Source organism: Pongo pygmaeus, chromosome 8 (assembly GCF_028885625.2).
Source record: "Pongo pygmaeus isolate AG05252 chromosome 8, NHGRI_mPonPyg2-v2.0_pri, whole genome shotgun sequence".
NCBI lineage: Eukaryota > Metazoa > Chordata > Mammalia > Primates > Hominidae > Pongo > Pongo pygmaeus.
In genome coordinates this window covers 118526385-118547948 of record NC_072381.2, presented here as the reverse complement: position 1 = coordinate 118547948, position 21564 = coordinate 118526385, and the positions used below count along the sequence as shown (strand labels likewise).

General features: G+C 44.1%; 1 protein-coding gene across 50 annotated transcripts in view; it reads right to left on the bottom strand.

The window, feature by feature from the left end:
* Window positions 1-354: 354 nt before the first annotated feature.
* The window catches only part of TCF7L2 (transcription factor 7 like 2), a 217334-nt gene continuing 196124 nt past the window's right edge, over window positions 355-21564 (bottom strand). For 10 of the 50 annotated variants that reach the window (XM_054503897.2, XM_054503889.2, XM_054503890.2 and 7 more), the window contains 7 exons: window positions 16914-17039; window positions 16164-16323; window positions 15608-15715; window positions 9997-10045; window positions 9349-9399; window positions 8054-8126; window positions 355-2482 (listed from right to left, as the gene is read on the bottom strand). In XM_054503897.2, coding sequence (XP_054359872.1) covers window positions 2065-2482; window positions 8054-8126; window positions 9349-9399; window positions 9997-10045; window positions 15608-15715; window positions 16164-16323; window positions 16914-17039 — 985 coding nt within the window. In that variant the 3' untranslated portion in view covers window positions 355-2064. Of the gene's footprint in view, window positions 2483-7355; window positions 7429-8053; window positions 8127-9348; window positions 9400-9996; window positions 10046-15607; window positions 15716-16163; window positions 16324-16913; window positions 17055-21564 lie in introns of all 50 variants that reach the window. The other 40 variants (XM_054503879.2, XM_063670274.1, XM_054503888.2 and 37 more) reach the window with 9 other exon arrangements.

Genomic DNA, 21564 nt, shown 5'->3' with positions numbered 1-21564 from the left:
CCCCCAAAAAGTGACATTTGCTCTGTAACTGTGCTTTGCTTTCAGCAATAAACTACTGGGAATGGCACAGTGAAATACTACAGAAGACACACACCAAGGATCCCCTTTGATACTGATCATCTCCATTGCAAATGACACATTATGCAAACCAGATACACCAAACGGGCCACGAGGATGGAGGGGAGGGGATCAACCCCTCAAAAGAGTCTAAGACCACGTTCTGGTATCTAAGTCATCACCCACACACTAACCGTATGGTCAAGTTCCAACTTGGGAATATGTTTCTCTTGATTACAGTAGGTCCAGTTTCCCTAGAGAGATAAAAATCCAAATCACAGAAACAAGTGACCAGCCTTTATCTGCACATACTAAGTTGCTTTTATTAATCCAGAACGGCATGCTACAGATACTGTACAGCATGAACATTTATTCATTACAAAAATGGCTTCCAAACCATTAAAAATGAACTTGGAATAAGAGCATAAAACGAAACAGTAACATCACAACTGTTAGGAAACATTCAAAGTATTCACAAAAAAATGTTATAGTTAGCATTTTAATAAACCAGAGAAAAATCGGAGACAGTTTTACAATCGCTTCATGTCAACTACAATGGCACTGAATGAACAGGTTTCAGCTTTATACAGCATTTTGCAACATCAACATGCCTAGGTTTTTTTATTTTTAAAGTCTGCTGCCTACTCGTATGTAATATGTGTACATAAAAGCGGCAGCTGGTTTTTCATTTAAGAGTAATCTAATATACAGAATTTTGGCCCTTAAGGGTTTATACCTCTTCATTTAAAATGCTTTCTGGACAATCTGCTACCAAACACATTTTGTTATAGGTGACATTAAAACTACATACAAATCTACCTATGTAACATCACAGCAAAACATGATGAACAAAAATTACAGCATCAAAAAGAGGGAGAAAGCTAAATTCACTGAGAATTTTGGCACGTAAAGTTTTGCACACGGTCAGTCCAGGTCCTAAGGGCACAGGGTAGGGCATCCCACTGGGAGTTCAAAGGGGAAACGAAGATGGTTCCCACTGCTGCTCAGACAGTGTCGCTAAAATTCCCTCACTCATTTTCAAGTCTTGTTTTACATAATGGCTTTTAAAGCAACTTTTGTTAATGCTACTGATCCTTAATGCAACTATTAATGTCCATTTGGTGACATCTGGGTTTCATACAGAAAAAAAAAAAGTCAAAAAGGGGAAACAAAAATATATATACACATTTTATATATAAACTTAAAAACCTTGTACAAATGAGTTGTTATATATAAGATGCTTATGCTAAGGGGGAAAAAAACTTTATACAGTTTCAAGAAAAAGGAAAACATATTTAAAAAGGGACGACATACAGGTACGACAAGCAATCTCTAAAGCAATAAATACTACTGGCCCAACAGCGTTGTGATTCTATTAAGTGTTGAGTAGCGTCCCCTCCCCCCAAAAGAACAACACCATGGAACAAGGTATATTAACACATTTTTACCCTTTGTTTCTGTACATTTAAACAATAACAAGTAACATCACAATAAAAGTTGTTTCACACAGAAAAAAAAAAAAAAAAAGTAACGGCACTGCATTCGTGGTGCCCTTACGGTTTAAAAACCAGATGTAAAATGATTGGTTCGCAAGCTCGTATTTAATACAAATAATACAGAACCAACTCCTTCTGGAGGGCTGCTTCAAAATTGCTTTTTTTTTCTTTTTGTTTTTTAATCAGTCTTTTAAAACTAAGCTATCCGAACTACATAACAGTTATGTATATATATATATTTTTTAAACGCTACAAAGACTTTAAACAGCTGTTGATAAAAATTTTGGTAGAATCATGAGGTTCTTCTCTCATCTACATATTTAAAAGGAGAAATTGAAATAAGAATGGGTCAAATATTGACCAATGAACTCGATAAACATCAACTAATGTAGCCACATGGCACAAAATTAAGAGAGTACAAAACAAAACCTTTCAAGGTGGGGGTGGGGGGCAAATTAAGAAAAGTGAAACAAAACCATAAACAAAGCAACTGGGGTTCACGACGCTAAAGCTATTCTAAAGACTTGGTGACGAGCGACAGCGGCTGGGGCTGGGTCCCGGCCAGGGAGCTGTGGGAATGTAAGGAAGAAGTCGACGGCTGTGCAATTGATGAGGAGGGGGCGGCAGGCTGCAAAGCGGCTGGGGGCAGGTCCAGGGCCCCGTTGGGACAGAGGGCGGAGGCCTTGTGGGTGGCCTCGGCGAGCAGGAGGGCGGGTGGCGGAGGCATCATGGACAGGTGGGCCAGGGGGTCGGGCTTCAGGGACAGCGACAGAGGCTGGGTCTGCTCAGTCTGTGACTTGGCGTCTCGGGGAGGGGAGCCTAGCAGGTTGGGGGAGGGGGGAGGCGAATCTAGTAAGCTTCCATCTGAAGAGGGTGGGCTGAGGCAGCTGCCTTCACCTTGTATGTAGCGAACGCACTTTTTTTTTCTCCTAGAAACAGGGGAGAGAGTTATCTGTGAATAGAGGGCACAGATGCCAAGGAAGAGAGTTACCTAATGCTCACACCCAAGCTGAGATCACCTAAGGGATGTCCCACAGAGGTGGCATGCCCAGTGGTCCGAGGACAATTACGGTGGCGCCCCCCAGGGTGGGTCGCTCACTTCACAGTGCCCAGATCTAAGCCTGCTCTGGCAAACAACTTATTTAAGAGTCTGAACTCTCTACTTGCTTCCCCCCAACCCCTACTAAACACCCATGGCCCCACCATGCCCAAATTATATGAGAGCAGCATGGAGGCGGCCACCTGCAGACGGTGGCATCTATTTGCCAGAAAACGGCTTTGTCCAAATTGAGATGAACTGAAAAGCCCTTTTGGCTTAGGCAGTCCCTCACTTTCCCATCAAGTTTCCTCGGCCCTTCACTCCCATTCCCAACACTAGCACCCCCATCCCCCAGTGATGTGTGTGTGTGAGTGCGAGTGTGTGTGTGTTTAAAAGAGAAAGACAGAGCTCCTTCCCCAGCTGCCTCGTATCAATATGAAACTCTCAAAATGCTCACTGTTGAGCCCACATAGCTGAAGGCAGCGCTAGCAAGAGGCTTAAAGGTTTTAACACACCACCACCATGAGGCTGCTGGCGCCCAGAGAGCTTTCGGGCTTGTCTGTTAAGAACCACACCAAATCAAGAGAGGTCAGAATCAGGTGAGAAGGGAGGAAGGGAAACAAAAATAAAACAAAATAAACTTAAAAAAAAAAAAAACAAAAACAAAAAACGAAACAAAAAAAAAGAAACCACCAAAAACAGGTAGAAGAGGATAAACAAAGGTGGGGGAGGGGGAAGAATAAGAAAAACAGAAAATGATTCAAAGGAACAAGAATAACTGGTTGTATGGCCTGCAGGTTGTGGATTAAATTAAGATTCAAAATTGATTTTTTTTTTTTTTTTAAAGATTTGGGGCTTTCCCCTCCCCCACCCCGTAGTGAGAAGGTTGAAGGAGAGATGGTGAGGATGGGATGGATGGAGGGGCATCCTGCCCTTGTCAATATGCCGAGGCTAGTCAATGGAGGGTGCAGCACAAGCCGGTCACCGAAGTGACTACAAAGAAGAAGTGCCAGGGAATCGCAGCATGGACCTTCCTGGGTTTGGGTTATCGTGATTCGTGTTTAAACCAGAAAGACTAATTTTGCCCTGCACCAAAACCAGCATCTCCCCTCTTCACTACTCATTCATGTAAGAAATAGGAATGAGAATTTCAGAGCCTTTCTTGCTTAGCATCAAAGGATGAGGTCGGGGAAAATCAACTCAAGAAATTGAGCATGTGACTTCAAAGCTTCTCCTCCCATTAATCCCAGTCTGATGGGATGGTATTTGGTAAGGAAAGGTGAGCCTGGGGATCAACCCCACTAATGCTATAAAAATAATGCAGATACAGGAAGTGTGCTCATCTAAGGACCCTAGAATATTGTCAGAACCATGGCTGATAACACTCCAACTGGAAACACGTGTGTAAGCACTGGCCAGCTTTCTGCCGCTGGAAGCAACCAAGATGCTGCCTGCTTGAAGGCAACCACTGTCAGACAATGTCACTGGCCTTGGAAAGGAAGGGTGTGCTCAGTTCCTCCTCTCAGTCTGTGCCCCAGAGCTGTCTGATCATGCCCCTCTGTGCGTGGGGTTTGGACTCAGCAAGATGGCAGGAAGGCAGGGAAGGAGGGGAGGGGTGTAAGGGAGCATGCTCAGTCCTCCCTGCCTCCCAGAGGCTGAGATTCATGGGGGCTAGTGGCCTCAGGGTCTGTCTGTTCCCTCTGGGTCAGAAGGAACTCTAGGGGAGCAAGCACCACCCCCTCTCACCCTCAATTTGGCAAGGTTCCTTTTTCTCCCTGGGAGAGAGTAAATAGACTATGGGTTCTGCTTCCATCCCAGAAACCAAGATAAATAATTAAGCCTCTCAGAGTTTTAAACCACCTTAGCCTGCAGATCAAAACATGCTCAAAAAACTAAGATGTCCATGCATTTTAAAAATGGGAGAAGGAAAGGAGGGGGGGAGGGAGAGGGCATAAGCAAAACTGAGAAAGCAACAGAGAAAAACAGAGAGAGGAAAGGAAAGGGAGAAAGAAAGAAGCGGGGAGAACAACCAGGAAGACAAGGGAACAGCACCAAGCAGCATTCCATGCTATATTAGGGCAGAGTGAAAAGATGGGAAAAGCAACTTGGTGGGCTCAAAACAGAATCTTGTTAAAATGTCCACAAATGTCAAATAAAACTAGAAACCTTGTGTGGCAAGCTAGGAGCCCTGATTGGCTAGGAGCATTCTGGTACTTTCCTCACCCCTCCCACCCTCATGACGTGGAAGTTTCCAGATCATAGGAATGAGAGGGGTATCTGGAACATGGGACATGAAGACTATGGCGACAGAGCGATGGGTCTTCTAAGGTGGCTGAGCACAGGGCAGCTGGCACGCACACACATTTCTGACGAGTCAGAAAATGCCTCGGTTGGCAACTGCTTTTCTTTTTTTTCTTTTTTCCTTTTCTTTTTTTAAAGTACATTTTGTCCTATGGGTTTCAGCATCAAGCCAGGGGTGGCCATAGCCACGTTAAAAGGAAAAATTGAGTAAAAGGGGGAAGGTAACCCATACTCTTAGCACCCCCAACCTAGGCTTCATCTCGATTCAGAGGAGTGGCCTCTTAAAAACCCCTTTCTGGCCTCTTGTTTATTCTGAAAGGAAACTAAGGGTTCTTCCTGATCCTGTTTTGGAATAACATCCTTCAAAGACAGCAGAAATGCATTTGCTAATCATTCCATGGTATGGAAAAGTCACCAACAAAGAAAAATGTCTGCCGGGAAAGTCTGAACACTGCTGAGACTGGAAAGAAAACCAGGTGGAGACGGGGACCTGGGGAACTCTGGCACCTAGGACCAGGGGCTCAGCATCTGAAGGAGAAATGCTGTCATATTGACAGCCCCTCCAAGATGCATTTTAGAAAACCATGCTGCTCAAACAGGAAGCAGCTACAAAGGTTTTGGGTTGGCAGATTTTTTTTTTTTTTTTTTTTTGCTATCAATAAAATTCTGGTCTCTGAAGATACACCCAGGCTGTAAGCAAGGTGTAAGCTAAAACTATGCCCAAATGGGGGATGTATGTTTGGGTCAATGTTAGGAATAACCTCAAGAAAAAAAAAAGTCTGACTTGCAGCAACTACTTCCAAAACAAAAAAAGGATTCATAAACCACCACCTACCCCATTAATAAAATAAACAAACCAGGTACCTGAACCGGCCTTATTGTGAGGAGCACACAATAGTGTCAGTTGTACATTTCTACAGATCATGAGAAACCCTCTCTTTTAGTGACCCCTGTGGTTAACCCGTCATTGGCCATGGCAGGGCATCTCAGAACAGGCTTCCACAGCTAGTTATCTTCCCACCTGGTACAAGCAAAACTTTGACAAATTCACTGCTTAACAGAGTCCCTGCCCTCCCTGGCTAGTCCTAATTAAATACCTAACCTCCTCCATCAACTTTGTCACAAAACTCCTTTCTGTTGTGCAGAGAAGACCCCAGGACTGTGTCAAAGGGACATCTGTCAGCTCTGTGAACACTACCATCTCACAGAATGCCTGGGGAGTTCCTCTCCTGCCGGGTGTTCAACTCGCCCCCAAATCCCTCATTCCATGGGCAGAGGGCTGTCTGTGTGGCTCCCTCTCAGGGAAGACTCTCAGGCCCTCTCTCCTCTAATGTGTGCTGGGGTCAACACGAGGCACTTCACCGATCTCTCGTATTGGCATCAGAGAAGGGGAGAAGAGACACAGGAGACTCGTGGGCATGCACGTAATGGGATGCACATCTGATCTAACGTCTAAACACGGAGCACATGGCAAAGTCATGAAGGGGAGGGACACGTGACGAGGGAGGCACTACAAACAGGGAAGCGTGTTTGGGGTGTTGAAATACCTACCATTGTAATATTCCAAATTCAAAGACTGCTTGTATCAGAACAAAGAAACAACACATTTAACCAAAGGTGGTCATTAAAGAAAGGAAATGAGACAGGAGCTAGTTGGTATCCCTCCACCAAGAAGGAAGTACCTACACTTTCCCTGAGAATGCAGGCTGGATGGAGACCTGCAGGTGGAACATGAGTGCTTAATTTGGACACTTCTGGGCTGTTCTGATTCCTTTTGGAACCAATGCTATATATATACACATATATTTTGTTAATTCTGCAGGCCTAGGGACACTGCAGTCTGAGACTGCATGACTCACTGCTTGCAGCCCTTTAGCTGGTGCATGCCGTTCAATGCCACGCTTCTTTTTCAGCACTGTAAAACAATGTCAGCTAACCAAGCTCCTCTGTACAGACATGTGGTTTTTAAACATAAAACAACCAAAAAGGAAAAAGAAAAAAGGGAAAGAAGAAGCCTACCCCAGAACCCTTCTCCATGTGTCTCGACTCTAAGTGCACGGGAATGCAATTGCTGCCAAGTGTTAACTCATGCAAACCTTTGGAAATGGTGGCTCTCTGTGCTCAGTACCCGGGCCACCAAGGCATTCATAGGGCCGGACCAGCTCCAGGATGCTGGCTTTCAAAGCAAAAAAGATAAGTGCCCCTCCTTGTTTGTTAAGGCTGTGGTCTCAGTCCTGCCACCAGGGATATTATTCACGAGAGCAGGGGGGAAAGAGAGAAAGAGAAAGTGGGGAGAGGAAATGGCATAAAATTAGCAAGGAAATTTTGAAGAATGAGGATCATTAGTCATTGATGCCAGAGGGGAAGTAGATGGGGAACGAGGTCAAAATAAATTATCACGCTAAGGTACCGGAAGGACAGAATGCTTTGATTTTCCCAAAGGCCTCGCAGTGGTAATATACCTGCACGGTTTGCACCATAAAGTCTGTCGGTCAAGCCCGAACAGTGCCCGACACTTCTTTGGAGTATTTGCATCTGTTAGCATAAGGTAAACACAAAAAATACAACACAATGGTGGGTCGTGCTCAGTTGGATGTGAAATCTCAGCTACAGCTTCCTTTTCTTCTATATCACCTTGGTTCTATTTGATAATCTTCCCTCACCAAGGACATGAAAGGAAAGGACTTCTATGAGTCAAAAGAAAAATAAAATAAAATAAAACAATAAAACACACACACACAAAACAACAACCAGAAACCAAAAAACAACAATGAAAAAAATAAATAAATAAAAAGAGAGAGAGAAGAGGAGGGGAGAAGGTGACGTCATTTGCTTCTACCTATCCAGGATTCCGATCCTGGGCTGTCACAAGGAAGGGATGGGGGTTGGCAGGTAACATTCCCTGGGAGGGGGCGCGCTAAGGTTTGCTGTCGCTGACCCGAGGAGGCACGAGTGATGCTGTTTTACAGTGGCATTTTGGCTGGCAGCAGCAGGAGAACAAGCACATCCCTCATAGAACCCATACACTTGGCAGTGTCCCACTCCCCTGTGTCTCCTGAGATCCACACACAGAGCTACAAAGCAACAGGCCAGAGAAGGGGGAGAGGATCGAATAGACCAGCTGCAAACCAGCACAGCGAATCTGGAAAACTATACACACCTGCAAGGGCCGCACCAGTTATTCTGTTGATCAAGGCCAAAGCGCGCTCGGCATTTCTTAGGAGCGCTCAGGTCTGAATGAGTTCAAGAGAGAAGCGAGCAGAGGAGGAGAACGTGGGAGAAAGGGAGAGAGAGAGAGAGAAAGAGAGAGAGAGAGGGAGGGGGGGGGAGAGAAAGATACAAATAAGAAAAAAATAAAAATAAAAAAGGGAATAAATCAATGACCTGGTTACTAATTGCAAAATATTGACTTTCGTTTTTTAACTTTCTTTAATTAAAAAAAAAAAAAGTAAAAATCACATTCTTATTCAACTTTTGAAATTAGCTGTTGCAAATAAAGCTGCAGTATCCCTTCTTTAAGGACTGTCTTTCAGATTTGGTTCGAGCTGACAAAGGGAAGTTAGACACGAAATAACTTAAATATTTTTCCTCTTTTAGTTCTGCTTTCCCTTTTTTCTCTCAATTTTTTTTCTTAAAGAAGAAAATAAAGCGAAGGAGGGAATTAAGTTTGTAACATGCTTTTTTCTTCTCAGAATACAATAGTTTAAAAAAAGAAAAAAATTACAAATAAAAACAGAACAAAACGAAACAAAATAGAAAGAAATAAAGAAAGAAAAGGGTTGTGGTACTGGGATATTGCAGCTTTTGGAACGTTCGTCTTTTTTTTTTTTTTAAATCTATTTTCATTAATTATTAAGAGAGGAACAGATAAAGGTAAACAGGCTGTGTGAGCTGTTAGGAGTTAGTTAGAAGCTCATAGCAGCATTTAAGCAGGCACAGTCAGTAAAATGCTAGTGGATTTGCAAATTATGAGCAGAAAAGCAAAAGGAAGAAAAAAACTAAAATAACAAAAAGCAAAGGAAAAAATAATCATACTGCGGATGCATGCTTGCGTGAGAAAACTTAGTGGGAGCAATGAAAAAAATGCCATTAGATTAAGGAGGTTTATTACTGAATTCCTTCCATTTTTTTTAACCAGTCTCTTTTAAAGAAATACTGCATATTCAATTTGCACAGTTAGTTCAACTCTAAATCACTGTCATCACTGCTTAAACAACTGTTATGGGAAAAATAAATAAATAAACAAAACAAAGGTTAAATTAAAAAAAAAAAAACAAAAAAACAGAAGCAACTGAAAAAAAAAAAAATCTACCAAAACATACGAAACCGTGTTGATGGTCATTTTAAAGAATGTTCAAATGTCATACGTGTTTAAATGTTAATAGAACTATAATGGCAAGAAAAATTAAAAAACAGTTTATCAACTATTTTAATGACTCAAAATGACATTAGCACCTGTAATCGGAGGAAGTGAAAGGCAAGGATTTAGGAAACATTCGCTGTGTTCTGAAAAAAAAGAACAAATTATACAAAGCCTTCAAAATTTTTGTTTTGTTTGTTTGTAAAAGCCTGGCCTTCTCCAAGGGACCTCTGAGATTGCCTATGCAGTATTTCTAATTTCTTCTAGAGAATGACAAACCTCCTTAATTTAAAATGGGTGTAATTTACCACTGTAAAGGCATGCATCAGAACATTCAGGAACAGCCCAGTTAATATCAAACACTCACACACACCCCCTCCTACTCCCCTAAGCCCCACCCCCTCCTCATCCCTTCTCAGGCACATAGAAAATAAGCAGACTGTATAAATCCCGGCATAGGCATGCCTACCGCTTGCTCTCCAGTTATAGGCTTTGCAGTTATTTTAAAACACATTCCACTAGAATTACAATGTGCTTTTCATGCAACAATGGATGTTACTAGCTTTAAAAGGGCAGTCATGAAGCAATTAATTAAAATGCATAAACAAAAAGGCTGGCTAAAAAGGGTTCCCCCACAATGTCCTGGCCTTGAATTTCTCCTGCCTCCCCCAGATGGAAACCTAACATAAAAGGGTGGTCCTCAGGCTACAGCTCCTTCCTCTAACCTGATGATTCTCACTTACCATTGGTCTCTCCCGGCTGCTTGTCCCTTTTCCTCTTCTTCTTCTTTCCCTAGATGAACAGATGAAACACAGGGAATTACTGCAAGAAACAGAAGTGAGAAGAGTGTCTGGGCACACCTGGAAGGAGAAAGCAGCAGGAAGTGACCATACTGCCATCTCCATCCACATCAACCCCCGGTAGTTGTCCAACCTCCAACCCCGCTTCAAGCCAAATGCCCTTGCATTGTACCCCAGCTGGAGGGACACACGCTTCTTGGGAGAAGAGAAGGGATTGGTGGGTGGTGAAGGGAAGCTCTCATTTCTCATGTACCTATGTCCATTGTCAAACCTGACCCACAGCATTTGATCCATAAAAGGGAAGGGGGGACTGCACGAGGAAGATTCAGAGAGGAGTGGGATGATGGCGTTGCAAGCAGTCTGAGAGCCCATCTTTGAGGAGCACATGAAGGTGGTCATGGCCGCACCAGCTTCAAGGGCTGCCCCGCCTGACCTGCTCACAGCTCTTACTTATGAAGGCCAAAGGGTCCCACTCTGAATCAAGAGAATGAAAGCTTTAGCAGAGGCTTCTCTTAGAGCTTGTTGTTAAAGATGCAGGGGAAAAGGGTGAAATAGAACCAGGAATCATCTGGGCTCCTTTCACAACTGCTGAGTGGGCTGGGAGCAGTGGCTGACACCTATAATCCTGGCACTCTGAGAGGCCAAGGCGGGAGAATCACCTGAAGTCAGGAGTTCAAGACCAGCCTGGCCAACATGGCGAAACCCCGTCTCTACTAAAAATGCAAAATTAGCCGGGCATGGTGGTACACGCCTGTAGCCCCAGCTACTCGGGAGGCTGAAGCAGGAGAATTGCCTGAACCCGGAAGGCGGAGGTTGCAGTGAGCCGAGATCGTGCTACTGCATGCCAGCCTGGGCGACAAGAGTGAAACTCTGTTTAAAAACAAAAAACAAAAAACAAAAAAACAAAAAAACTGCTGAGTGGACATCTGTAAGAAAGAAAACGTTCCCTCAATTCTCTTCTAGCTGACATAATGAGGATGATACCACTCCTCCCGTGAACGGGTCACATGCGTTGAGCATATGCCAGGTGCCAGGCATGATTCTAGGTGTGCTACGCAGATGGACTCAATCCTCACAACAATCCTCTTCAACAGGTATTACCACCATTCCAGTTTCACACAGGAGAAAACTGAGGAGTTAGGTAACTTTGCCAGGGTCACACATCTAGCAAGTGGTGGAGGCAACAGAGAACTCAGGTGGTCTTGGCTCCAAAGCCTTCAACCACAAGGTTCTGCTGCCTACATGTTTAATGCCTAGCCCTCCAAGGAAGCTCTTTTAGTGAGGGCTTTAGGGGATGAACTGCATGGAGTCTTTCATATTCTCCAACCTGATCCGTCTGCTCGAGGTTGCAAATGTGGAATGGGACTGGGGGAAATTCAGGAGAGGTGACTGCCTCATTCTGGATTGGACTAGTTCTCCCTCCCCTCATAGCCCTACCCAGATGAAGTAGCTGCCTGGCATACATCGAAATGAAATGGTCTTACACTGCTATATGTTTCAGAACAGCTAAAAGTTGCCTTTGCCTAAAGCTTCTCACAGTATGTTGATGTCAACTTGGAAGAGAAAAAGACAATGATAGGTAGAAAGAAACTTGAGGTCCAGGTGCGGTGGCTCACACCTGTAATCCCAGCACTTTGGGAGGCCAAGGCGGGCAGATCACAAGGTCAAGAGATCGAGACCATCCTGGCCAACATGGTGAAACCCCATCTCTACTAAAAATACAAAAAATTAGCTGGGCGTGGTGGCACGTGCCTGCAGTCCCAGCTACTCGGGAGGCTGAGGCAGGAGGATCACTTGAACCTGGGAGGCAGAGGTTGCAGTGAGCCAAGATCGTGCTACTGCACTCCACCCTGGCGACAGAACAAGACTCCGTCTCAAAAAAGAAAGAAAGAAACTCGAGAACACATTAGGCTCTGTCAGGAAAACCTCAAGGTGGTGATGCCACCAAGCTTAGGCTCCACCCAGGGCTGAGGGCCATCTGTTGTAGAAATGGCCTATCTTTTCTCTGAGGGGAAGGGGCCTGTGCAACTTGGGAGCTTTGTTTTGGCCTTCTGTTCGGGGATCTTGTTGAAACATGCTATGTTCCTTCATGTACAATCTCTTTTAAAAGGACCTCATGTGCTTTATCATGAAGCTGGCATCTCATGGGCCTGCAACGGACCATCTCCATGCCCGCGCCTCTCCCACGTGAGGGGCAAAGTGCCACCTGGCTGTCCTGGAACAGGCAGGCGGGCCTAGTTTCGGTTCGTTTAGGAGCCTGAAGTATTCATAAAAACTGGGCACAGAAATGTTTTAACTTCAAGGAGTATCAGCATCCACATACCCAAGGGCTTCTCAGCCATGTGTGAAAAAGCATCCCCGTTTCCAATTCCTTGCAATATACTGTGAAGGCATGTGAAAATTCCTCTACCCACAAGGAAGTTGTGCCTTTAGGATACAGCACGGAGATGTTGACTACTGCAGAAGTTGTCATTTAGACTAGAGACTTCTGGAGGACAGGGACTGTGTTTTAATAAAAAGAAGACATGAGAAAATGGATAAACCCTACACTTAGTGAAGACAAAGATGCATCTCCAGGGAAGTGGCCACCCTACTACCCCTTTAAATGTAACAGAAGAAAGAAAGGGCCTACGATAGGGGTGGAAGAAAAGAAACTCAGGTGAGCAAATGGCATGGGACCTCTATCCTTTACCCAGTGTAGAGGGTTAAAAAGGAAATAATGTCAAATATAATCCCAGGGGTTACATATTACTATGGGACTCAAGATGTTTTCTCTTGGGCTCTAAAGAATGTGCCAAGTCTGACAATCCAAATGTGACTGTTTCACTCAATTCTGTTGTCCTAAGGTAGAGATATAAAGGCTTCCATTACCAGTTGGCTGGAAAAGCAGGAATGTGAAAAAGGCATGAGAAGATCTCAGGAAATATTTTCCAGAAGAACCTTTTGGAGTTTACAATGACCAAAGTAATATATGGAAACTCCCACGTCAAGTTAGTTAAAAAAAAAAAAAATACTAGTTAAGTTGCTACCACATTCAAATCCATAAAAGCTTCAATGCTGCGGTTCTTAGTCCCAGTGTTCCCTAGTGCATAAAAGGAAGGAGTGAGTGTGAGTGTGTGTGTTCACACCCATGTGTAATGAGCCATTGTAATAGGAATCTAAGTACCTCTTACAAGAGATAAAGTTCCTAGAGCCCTAAATCCAGATCTCTAAACCTCAAATCGTCTCAGGAGTTCCCTTATTATACCAAACCATCTTCCAAATTTAAAACTGAGCTAAAGTCATTTCGAGTGCCTCACAGCCCTTCTGAAACCCAGAAAGTATGTCACAAAAAGCCTCGAGCAATACTTTCTCTAAACGACTCCCAGGCAAGTCAAACACGGTATTCTTTTGAAGCTATCACAGTCTGCCTTGTACCTTTGTAGAGATTTCACCCTGCACAACTCCAGGGGGCACCATTCACATAGACCCCAGTGTAAATGACATACTCTAGAGTTGTGCAGTGCACGCCCTGCACAGCTGTACATGAAGGCCCTACTATGACCCAAAATGTCTACTGGGGATATGATCTCTATAGAGAAGCTGAATTTCGCTCTGTGGTATCATTCTAGATTACTCAAAGAATTGGGTCTGTAGCAGGTAGAAGCTCAAGATGAACTCTAAGAACTTCTGACCCGAAACCAGGAGAGCAGCTATCCTGAAATGATATGGTTGTGTACGTGGAGGCTATGGAGCCTGCCTGCTGCTGGAAATCTCCACCTCAGGGTCAGGTGGGGGTGAACAGCAAGCCTGTGGGAGAGCATTCACTTTCTCATCCTCTTCCTTTCAGCTCCAGAAGAAAGGCTTCCCCACTGCACACATGCTGGGGACAAACGGAAAGGTCCCAAGCAGTGGAGACCCCGTGTAAGCCCATCTGTCGGCGACAAGGGCACTCAGCAGAGCACACGCGCCATCCCAGAGGTGCCAGCACTCCTTCCTGATTCAACTCCCAGGAGGAGCACAGTCTAGCGCTGCCAGCTAAGGGGGCAGGGCCTCGAGAAAGATGGCCAGGGGCACCTCCCTTCTCCCTCATCTACACAGCAAGCACAGGTTTAAAAGTATGAGAAGAAAGAGGAAGGAGGCTTGAAATCACTCATCAGAGCAGGCAGAAGCAGCTCTTCCTCAGAATCACATAGGCCCGCAGATGTTTGCGATTTCCTGGCAGATGCTAAGTTCTGAGGGAGTAAAGATATCCGACTTAACTCTGAATCCCTGTAATAACTTGTGCACAGTAACTGCACATTTCCCAGCATCTCCTGCAGTTAGGTTGGGTCATATGACTAGCTCTGGCCAATGGGTGATGGGAGAAAGTGACCCACGACACTTCCAGGCCGAGGCAGTTAACAGCTGTGTGTCCCCAGGCCCTGCCACAGAAGCCTCAAAGACCATGACATGTTTCACTCAATTCAGTAATAATTTAACAACCTCAACCCCTATACGTCGAGCTGCTTCACCGCGGATGATGCCAGTGGGAGAGTCAGAAATAACTGGAAAAGTAACCATCCACGGCTCTAAGACATCAACAGGAAGGGGACGAGAGGTCTGTGCCGGCCTTAAGACAAGTTTTGGTTTTCCCCTAAGAGTGGATGGTGAAATCCCTTCACGGAACCAAATGTCATGAAATAAAGTATCAGGCAAAACAAGAGGCATTTCATCCCTCGAGAGATGAAAGTGGAGTTACTGGGCAAAATGCAGGATAACCAGCAATGGTGAGAAGTGACAGAAGTCTCCGGAAGACAGCGTGCTCATGGGAGGAGAGGAATCGTGGGGTCACGGCCACTGCAATTAGTAAAAATAATCATCCCATGGCGTTTCCTACAACCCAAGAGAGGACTAGGCAGATCCTGTAGCCAACACAGAGCCCAGGAACACACACACCACATAGCACACCTTTCCCTGCCCTTGCTGGGGCCAGAGTCAGTTCATGCATCCTGCCAAAGGCTAACTTCCTCTGGCTGCTTTCAGGGATATTCCCATCATGCTCCTCTCAGGATGAAATAGGCTTCTAACTTCTACTGCACCATGACACAAAGGAATAGTTTTGTTCTTCCTTCTTAAGGGTAAAGGGCCTGCTGAAAGGCCTGAGAGGAATTAAATTCTGTTCCTCCACACCTACCTGCTGGTCTTCCCTAGAAGGCCACACCACTGATCACTGCTGAGGAGCCTGAGGAACCTAATCCGGAACATAAGGTCTTCTCTGTGTATCCTAAGAGCCTTGCCTCCTCTAGGAAGGAGCCAAGCACCAAATCAAACTCATTGGTCCTGAGCTGGAACACTGCGACTGCAGCCTCCTCTCTCCACCCTGAAGAATGACTGTGAGCTGATCCAACCATCCACACTGGAAGCCCCTCCCTGCAGTTTAGTGATCCAGGAAGATGCTACCGGTCCCCAAAGCGGGCAGACTGGATGGTGTTGAGGCCCTCCCCAGTCAAGTGGCAGGTCCTTGTCTCTTTGTCCATATAGACACACAACACAGCTCTACAGACTCTAATCCTAATGAAAATGATCCACCTACATAGTTATCCCGCGCAGACCAGCCGGGGTACAGTTGCATATGAAGCTGTCGCTCCTTCCGGGCCAGCTCGTAGTATTTCGCTTGCTCTTCTCTGGACAGTGCATGCCACTGGAGGGGACATGGGGTACAGACGAGAAAGACATGAACAAAGAGAAAAGCATGAAAGAACATCACACATTACGCCAAGGTCAGGGAATAAATAATGCTGCTTTTTTGGGTGAGTCCGTCCAGAAATGGTACAATCTGTACATACTGACCGTTGGCTGGGTCCTGGCACTAACAGGAATGTTTAGACAAAACTTGATTTGTTATCTATGTCATTCTGTCATTTGCTCACTCGCTCGGGTAGAGAAAGAGTATGGCTGTGGCTGTTCTGAACGCTGAGTGCAGAATAACTAGTCCTGACTCAATGAAGGCCATTAGAGGATTCAGAATGTGGCTGAAGGGCAAGAATTCTCCAAAGAAATGGGGACAGAGACATTCTGCCACCTGACCTGCTGCACTCTGGTCCCTCACCACCCGCCCCCCGCTTCTCCCTGAGAAGGGCATCACCTACCCTCCGCCCAAGGATCTGGTTGATAGCCGCGCTTTCTTTCAACGTGCACTCAGCTACGACCTTTGCTCTCATTTCCTTCATATACAACATGAATGCATTAAGAGGTTTCTTTATGTGGGGCTTCTTCTTTTCTTCTTCCTTTTTGGAGTCCTGATGCTTTCTGGAGATAGACAAAACAGACACAACCCAATAAACAAGGTCGTGGTCCAACTTCCTCCATGGCAGAGAGCGTATCTCCTTGTCTCATAACCCCCAAGCCTAGCAGTTTTGGATTAAAAAGCATGCTTTTAGTTCTTCTGCACCCCGGAAAATGGAACAAAAATAGCTTGGGGGAAGAGAGGGATTTTGCAATCACTTCCTCAAGTTTCACAAATATACAATTTTCCCAAGCCAGAGGGGAAAGCACATGGTTGCTGTCTTCACCTCGGCAGGGTTTTCTCCTGCTTGCAGAACAAAGCTCCAAATGTTCAGTGATGGGGTTAGGGGGCAGGGAAGTGGCTGCAAATCCCAGTGTACCCAAGTACACACACAAAAAACAGTTCTGTTCTAACCCGCGATGGTACAGTGAGATTCTGCCGCTGTGCACTCTCTCTCTCTTTGTAAGGGAGTGAAGAGCCCACACAGGCTGGGTATTGGCTGCAGTCAAACCAAACGAGGCCAACCTTAGGCAGAAAGCCACCACCCAGCAGCTGCAACAGGCTTGCAGAACACTGCAGCTACAAAGAAGGTGAGAAAAACAGCAATACTTACGAGCTATGGAGTGAGCCGACGTCACTCTGGGACGATTCCTGTTTGACTGTTGGTGTGACTATGGCCGGATGCGGAATGCCCGTCGTGTGTAGCGTATGATGTGGTGGGACCATATGGGGAGGGAACCTAGAAGACAGAAAGCTGTGTAAATCGTCAGAATCAAAATGAATGAATGAGGAGGGATGTGTACACACAATTAAAAAGAAAAAAAAAAAAAAAACAGCACGTAACACTCACATGAAAGCAACCCAAGGCATATGAAACCTGTCAGCATTAATTAGCGATAAATTAAACATAATGATTCTCATAATGTCATTAAAGCCAATCTCCCCCTTCATTATTGCTACTGACATAAGACATTATGATTTTTAACATCTTTAGCAAAAGACAAATTCAACTGACGTACTTGGGCGGAAAAGTGGGCTTGGACTACCTGCCAGAAATCGCACGTCCACTTGTTTTTTGAGGCATTATTAGTGGCATCTAAGAAGACAATTTCCTAAGTCCTAATCAGCTCTAAAATGAAAGGTGAAATCTTTTGTTGTATATTGACAGCTAAATAAAATATTAACGTGGTTGAAATATACATACATTTTTGACAATGCTGTGCAAGCCTCATTAGGCCTCATCCTGTTGATGAAGTGCAATACAATTTTTATTTTTCTTTTGTGCTGTGTCCCATCATTTGACAGGAATGGGAGAGAGTGAGGCAGGAAGACAGGGAAAATTCAAATAGTTCCTATTTGGTTCATATCACAACTCATGGACATTTTAAATAAGTTTGTAACCCTTTATGGAAAGATGCAAAAAAAAAAAAAAGGAAAGGAAAGGTGCACACACACACAATAAAGCTTTGATTCTGATTTGTATGCCCTTTCTCCTCTGAAATTTAGGATTCCTATATCACTTTTACTTCATATGTTGTCTAGGCATCATTAAGAAGTCTTCTAAATGATTATCAAAATTATAAATGAAAGATACAGTTTGTGTTTTCTCCTCTCATGCTGCTTATTTTTTGGACAGTTCTCTAAGACACATTTGAGGACCTGAATTGGCATTTCCCAAGCAAGTACATTAGCCAGGACAGAAAGAGCTAATTTCAACCTACTCTTGGCCCATCTGCAGACTGACAACTGGATCAAACATCTTTCTCATTTTCTATTTTGCGTGGTGTCACCATGATTTGTACTGGGTTGGAAGACTCACCCCTCTTCAAGCAACATATCCTACTACAGAAAAAATAGTGAGGGACAGAAAGGGCAGAATCCCAAAAGTAAACAATATGGCAGCCTCCTGCTCCAACCTGGCAGGTGATTCAAGTGAGCAGATGGGAAGCTGTTCAGATGGAGACCATGGCAACTGTTGGCTTTCTTAGTAAGTCCAAACCGAAACAGTCCAACGTACCACCCAAGGAATAACAACCTGCTCTTTACAAAGCCAATTCCGGTGGGAACTAGAGGGCCTAATGAGGATCGATCACGACAATTCTTTCAAAAGGATTCTGTATGTATTTACAAAGTTTTTTGCAGAAGTGGGCTAGAGAGAGTTTCCATTCAGCCAAAATAAGGTAACAAACATTAATTTGAAAAATAATAAAATGATTAAAGTACTAACTGAATCTACACAGATCAACAGAGGAAGGAAAGTTAATGAACAATGCTGATTCTTGAAGAAGGCCCAAGCCACAGTAGACATTTCACTCAAAAATCCCACCCTGACGTGGCCTTTCCTGCCACTGCCTTTACAAATTTAAGCCATTAGTGAAGACTGCATGACATGATTTTAAAAATAACAACAAGTCCTTCGAATGTATCAAAAAAAAAAAAAAAGAGAGAGAGAGAAGGAAAATGTAAGGAAACAAACAAGCTAACAAGCTTCATCCCTTTCCCCTCAAAATAATGTGAAAAACAAAAAAAGCAAAAGCCCTCGGGAGACACTTGGGCTCCAAGTGACACCCTGTTCCTTCCCACTGCTCGAAGGCCTCAGAGGAAACAGAAGTTAAGAACATGTGTTCTTGGAAGCCCTTGGGTGAAGTGGTGGGTGGCAGCTTTTACTCTGAATTTTAAAGGCCTGACATTCCTCAAATACAAATGTTCCCTTCCTGCAGAATGAGAATATGTGTACAGACGTGAGAGGCAGAGGGAGGGGGAGAGAGAAAAACACTGTGTGTGTGAGTGTGTGTGTGTACGTGTGTGTACATACACCAAATACCATGGGAAGACACCACAATCTGAGTACATTTTGGGGTGCAGACAAACTTCCAATGCAGCCATGAAGAAGGCCCATTTCTAAGTTCCCATACCTACACGTATATTCCCGTATCTGAAAAATGTTCAGCAAAGAAAGAGACCATGTGTGAACGTGGATGTGGGCTGTATACACATACCTTCGCTTAAGAAATTCCTTTCTGCAGACAACTATTTCATGAAATGCAATAAACACCCTAAAAATTCTAAGCAGCTCATTATATACCCCCGTCTGCTTTCATGGCTCCAAGCCAGAATATAATGATGAACCTTAACTTGTTAAGAACAACTAATTTTTGTTTCTGGCTGTCTCAGGGGCTTCTCTCTTACTCACTCTCACTTTACTTCACTGTTGACACGTTTCTGTTAACCGGATGTCATCTGCCGGCCTTGATTTTATGCACAAGCAGTAGGATGCATTTTCCTGTGCAACAATCCTGCTTTGAGTTGCATTAGGTTTGTCATTATTCTCTCATTTTCCCCCTTGCACTTGTAACATTTCATCTCTTTCTGCCTTATTTTTTGTGAGCCACGGTGCACCCACATTATGGTTTATACATGATCTCGCTCCCTTTGAAGCCGGCAGATTTCAGAGCCGGCTCTCGTCAGGAGAAGAGCCTTGCACCAATTTAGCAGGCTGAGGGCCCGGAGCTCCAACATCTCAATCTAAAGGGGGTCACAGGGTGGCACAAGTGAGTGTCAGCAAGAGCTGTTTAATTGCCAATCTAGGCTTCTCCATGGTGTTTAAAGTATAATGACCCATCACTTAATTCTGAGAAGTCCTGGCCCCACTGCTGAATAGAATGAATATCAAAGGGTGTTCTGGAACAGGGCAAGCTGCCTACATTTGCTATAACTGCCATAAGTATAATAGACCTATACTTCTGTCGCCCCATTACCACAATAATGTATTTAATTTGCTGTATACGCTTTTTAACTAGCTATCTTTCATTTGGCCTACCTGGGGAATCGGCCGCCTCTCCCCGCACCTTGAGGCCCTAACCTTTCTTCCTGACGTTCCCTTCCTTTCCTCCACCCCGCTGCCCACCTATAAATCATCGACTAACCTCCTAATGATAATTCAATTGATCAGCTTAACCCCAATCCCTATCCTACAATTACTTTACCACTGTTAACCTCCGGAATGCACCAAATAAACAAACATGAAAAATAACCAGGTGTAATATACAAATGCTGGGAAGATGGGAAGATGAGCTGTGGACTATAAGCTGCTACACTAATAGAACGACATGTAGCCGTGGTCCCTGGGTGCTCTCCACCTGGGAGACCCCCTACTCATTCCCATGCTTTGCGAAGCTGTGATGACACTATTTAATAAGCGTTACGCCTCCTCTCTAGGCCAGAGAACACACAAGCGTTTTCCTACCTAACTAATACTGGCGTGGATTTTGAAATTTTGATGATATATCGCAGGTAGAAAATGGATCTTTTCAACTGTGATATCCACGGCATAGTTACCGATGCTAGATATGCCACGGTTTGTTTTTCTTAATGAATGTAACTCTCTATCACTGCTAAAGTTACTGTTTTGTAAGTAGGAAAAGCAGCATCTTGACCTGTCTTTCCAGGCCCTTCTCTGGTCTTGGCTTCCCATGTTGGCCACAGGGATTGGGGAAAGAAGCTGGGGACAGCACCTCTGCCATGTAACGCGTGCTAATTTCATTATGTGCCATCATCAGAATGGGTTGGTGATTTCAGACCATCAGCAAAGTCTAAACCTCCACCGATTTAATTAACTTGACTGAAAATCAGATGAACAGAAAATAAAACTATCATTAGAAACAATTAGCGACTACTTAAACATACTGCTGCCAACCAGTTTGTAAATAAACTAGCAGTCACTGAAAAATTAGCCAGAATTAATCAGAGGGAGGAAAAGAAGAACATGGGGATAGGAATGTATCTTGTAAATATGTTTCTATGCTGAAATATAAATATATATGAATGTACAGCACACATACACGATTTTTTTTTAACTTTCAAAGACTTAGAGCTGCACAGACCACTATGATATGCACCAGCCACGTGTGGCTATTCAATATTTGAAATGTGGCCAGTCTAAACTGAGAAGTGCCGTGCGTATAAGATACACATCAGATTTTGTACCAAAGCTCAGCACAAAAAAGAACATAACATCTTATTAATAGTTGTTGTCCAGGAATAGCATGTTAAAATGACAATATTTTGGCTATATTGCATTGAATAAAAACATGTCATTAAAAATAATTTTATCTTTTTTTAAAAAAAAAAAAAAAACCTCTTTTAAAAACACGGCTACTAAGAAATTTAAAATTCCCTCTGTGGCTCACACTATATTTCTATTGGACAGTGCTACCTTCGAGAGGAGGAGGCGGATGCTGTCTTGTTGACTTGGAATCAGAGTC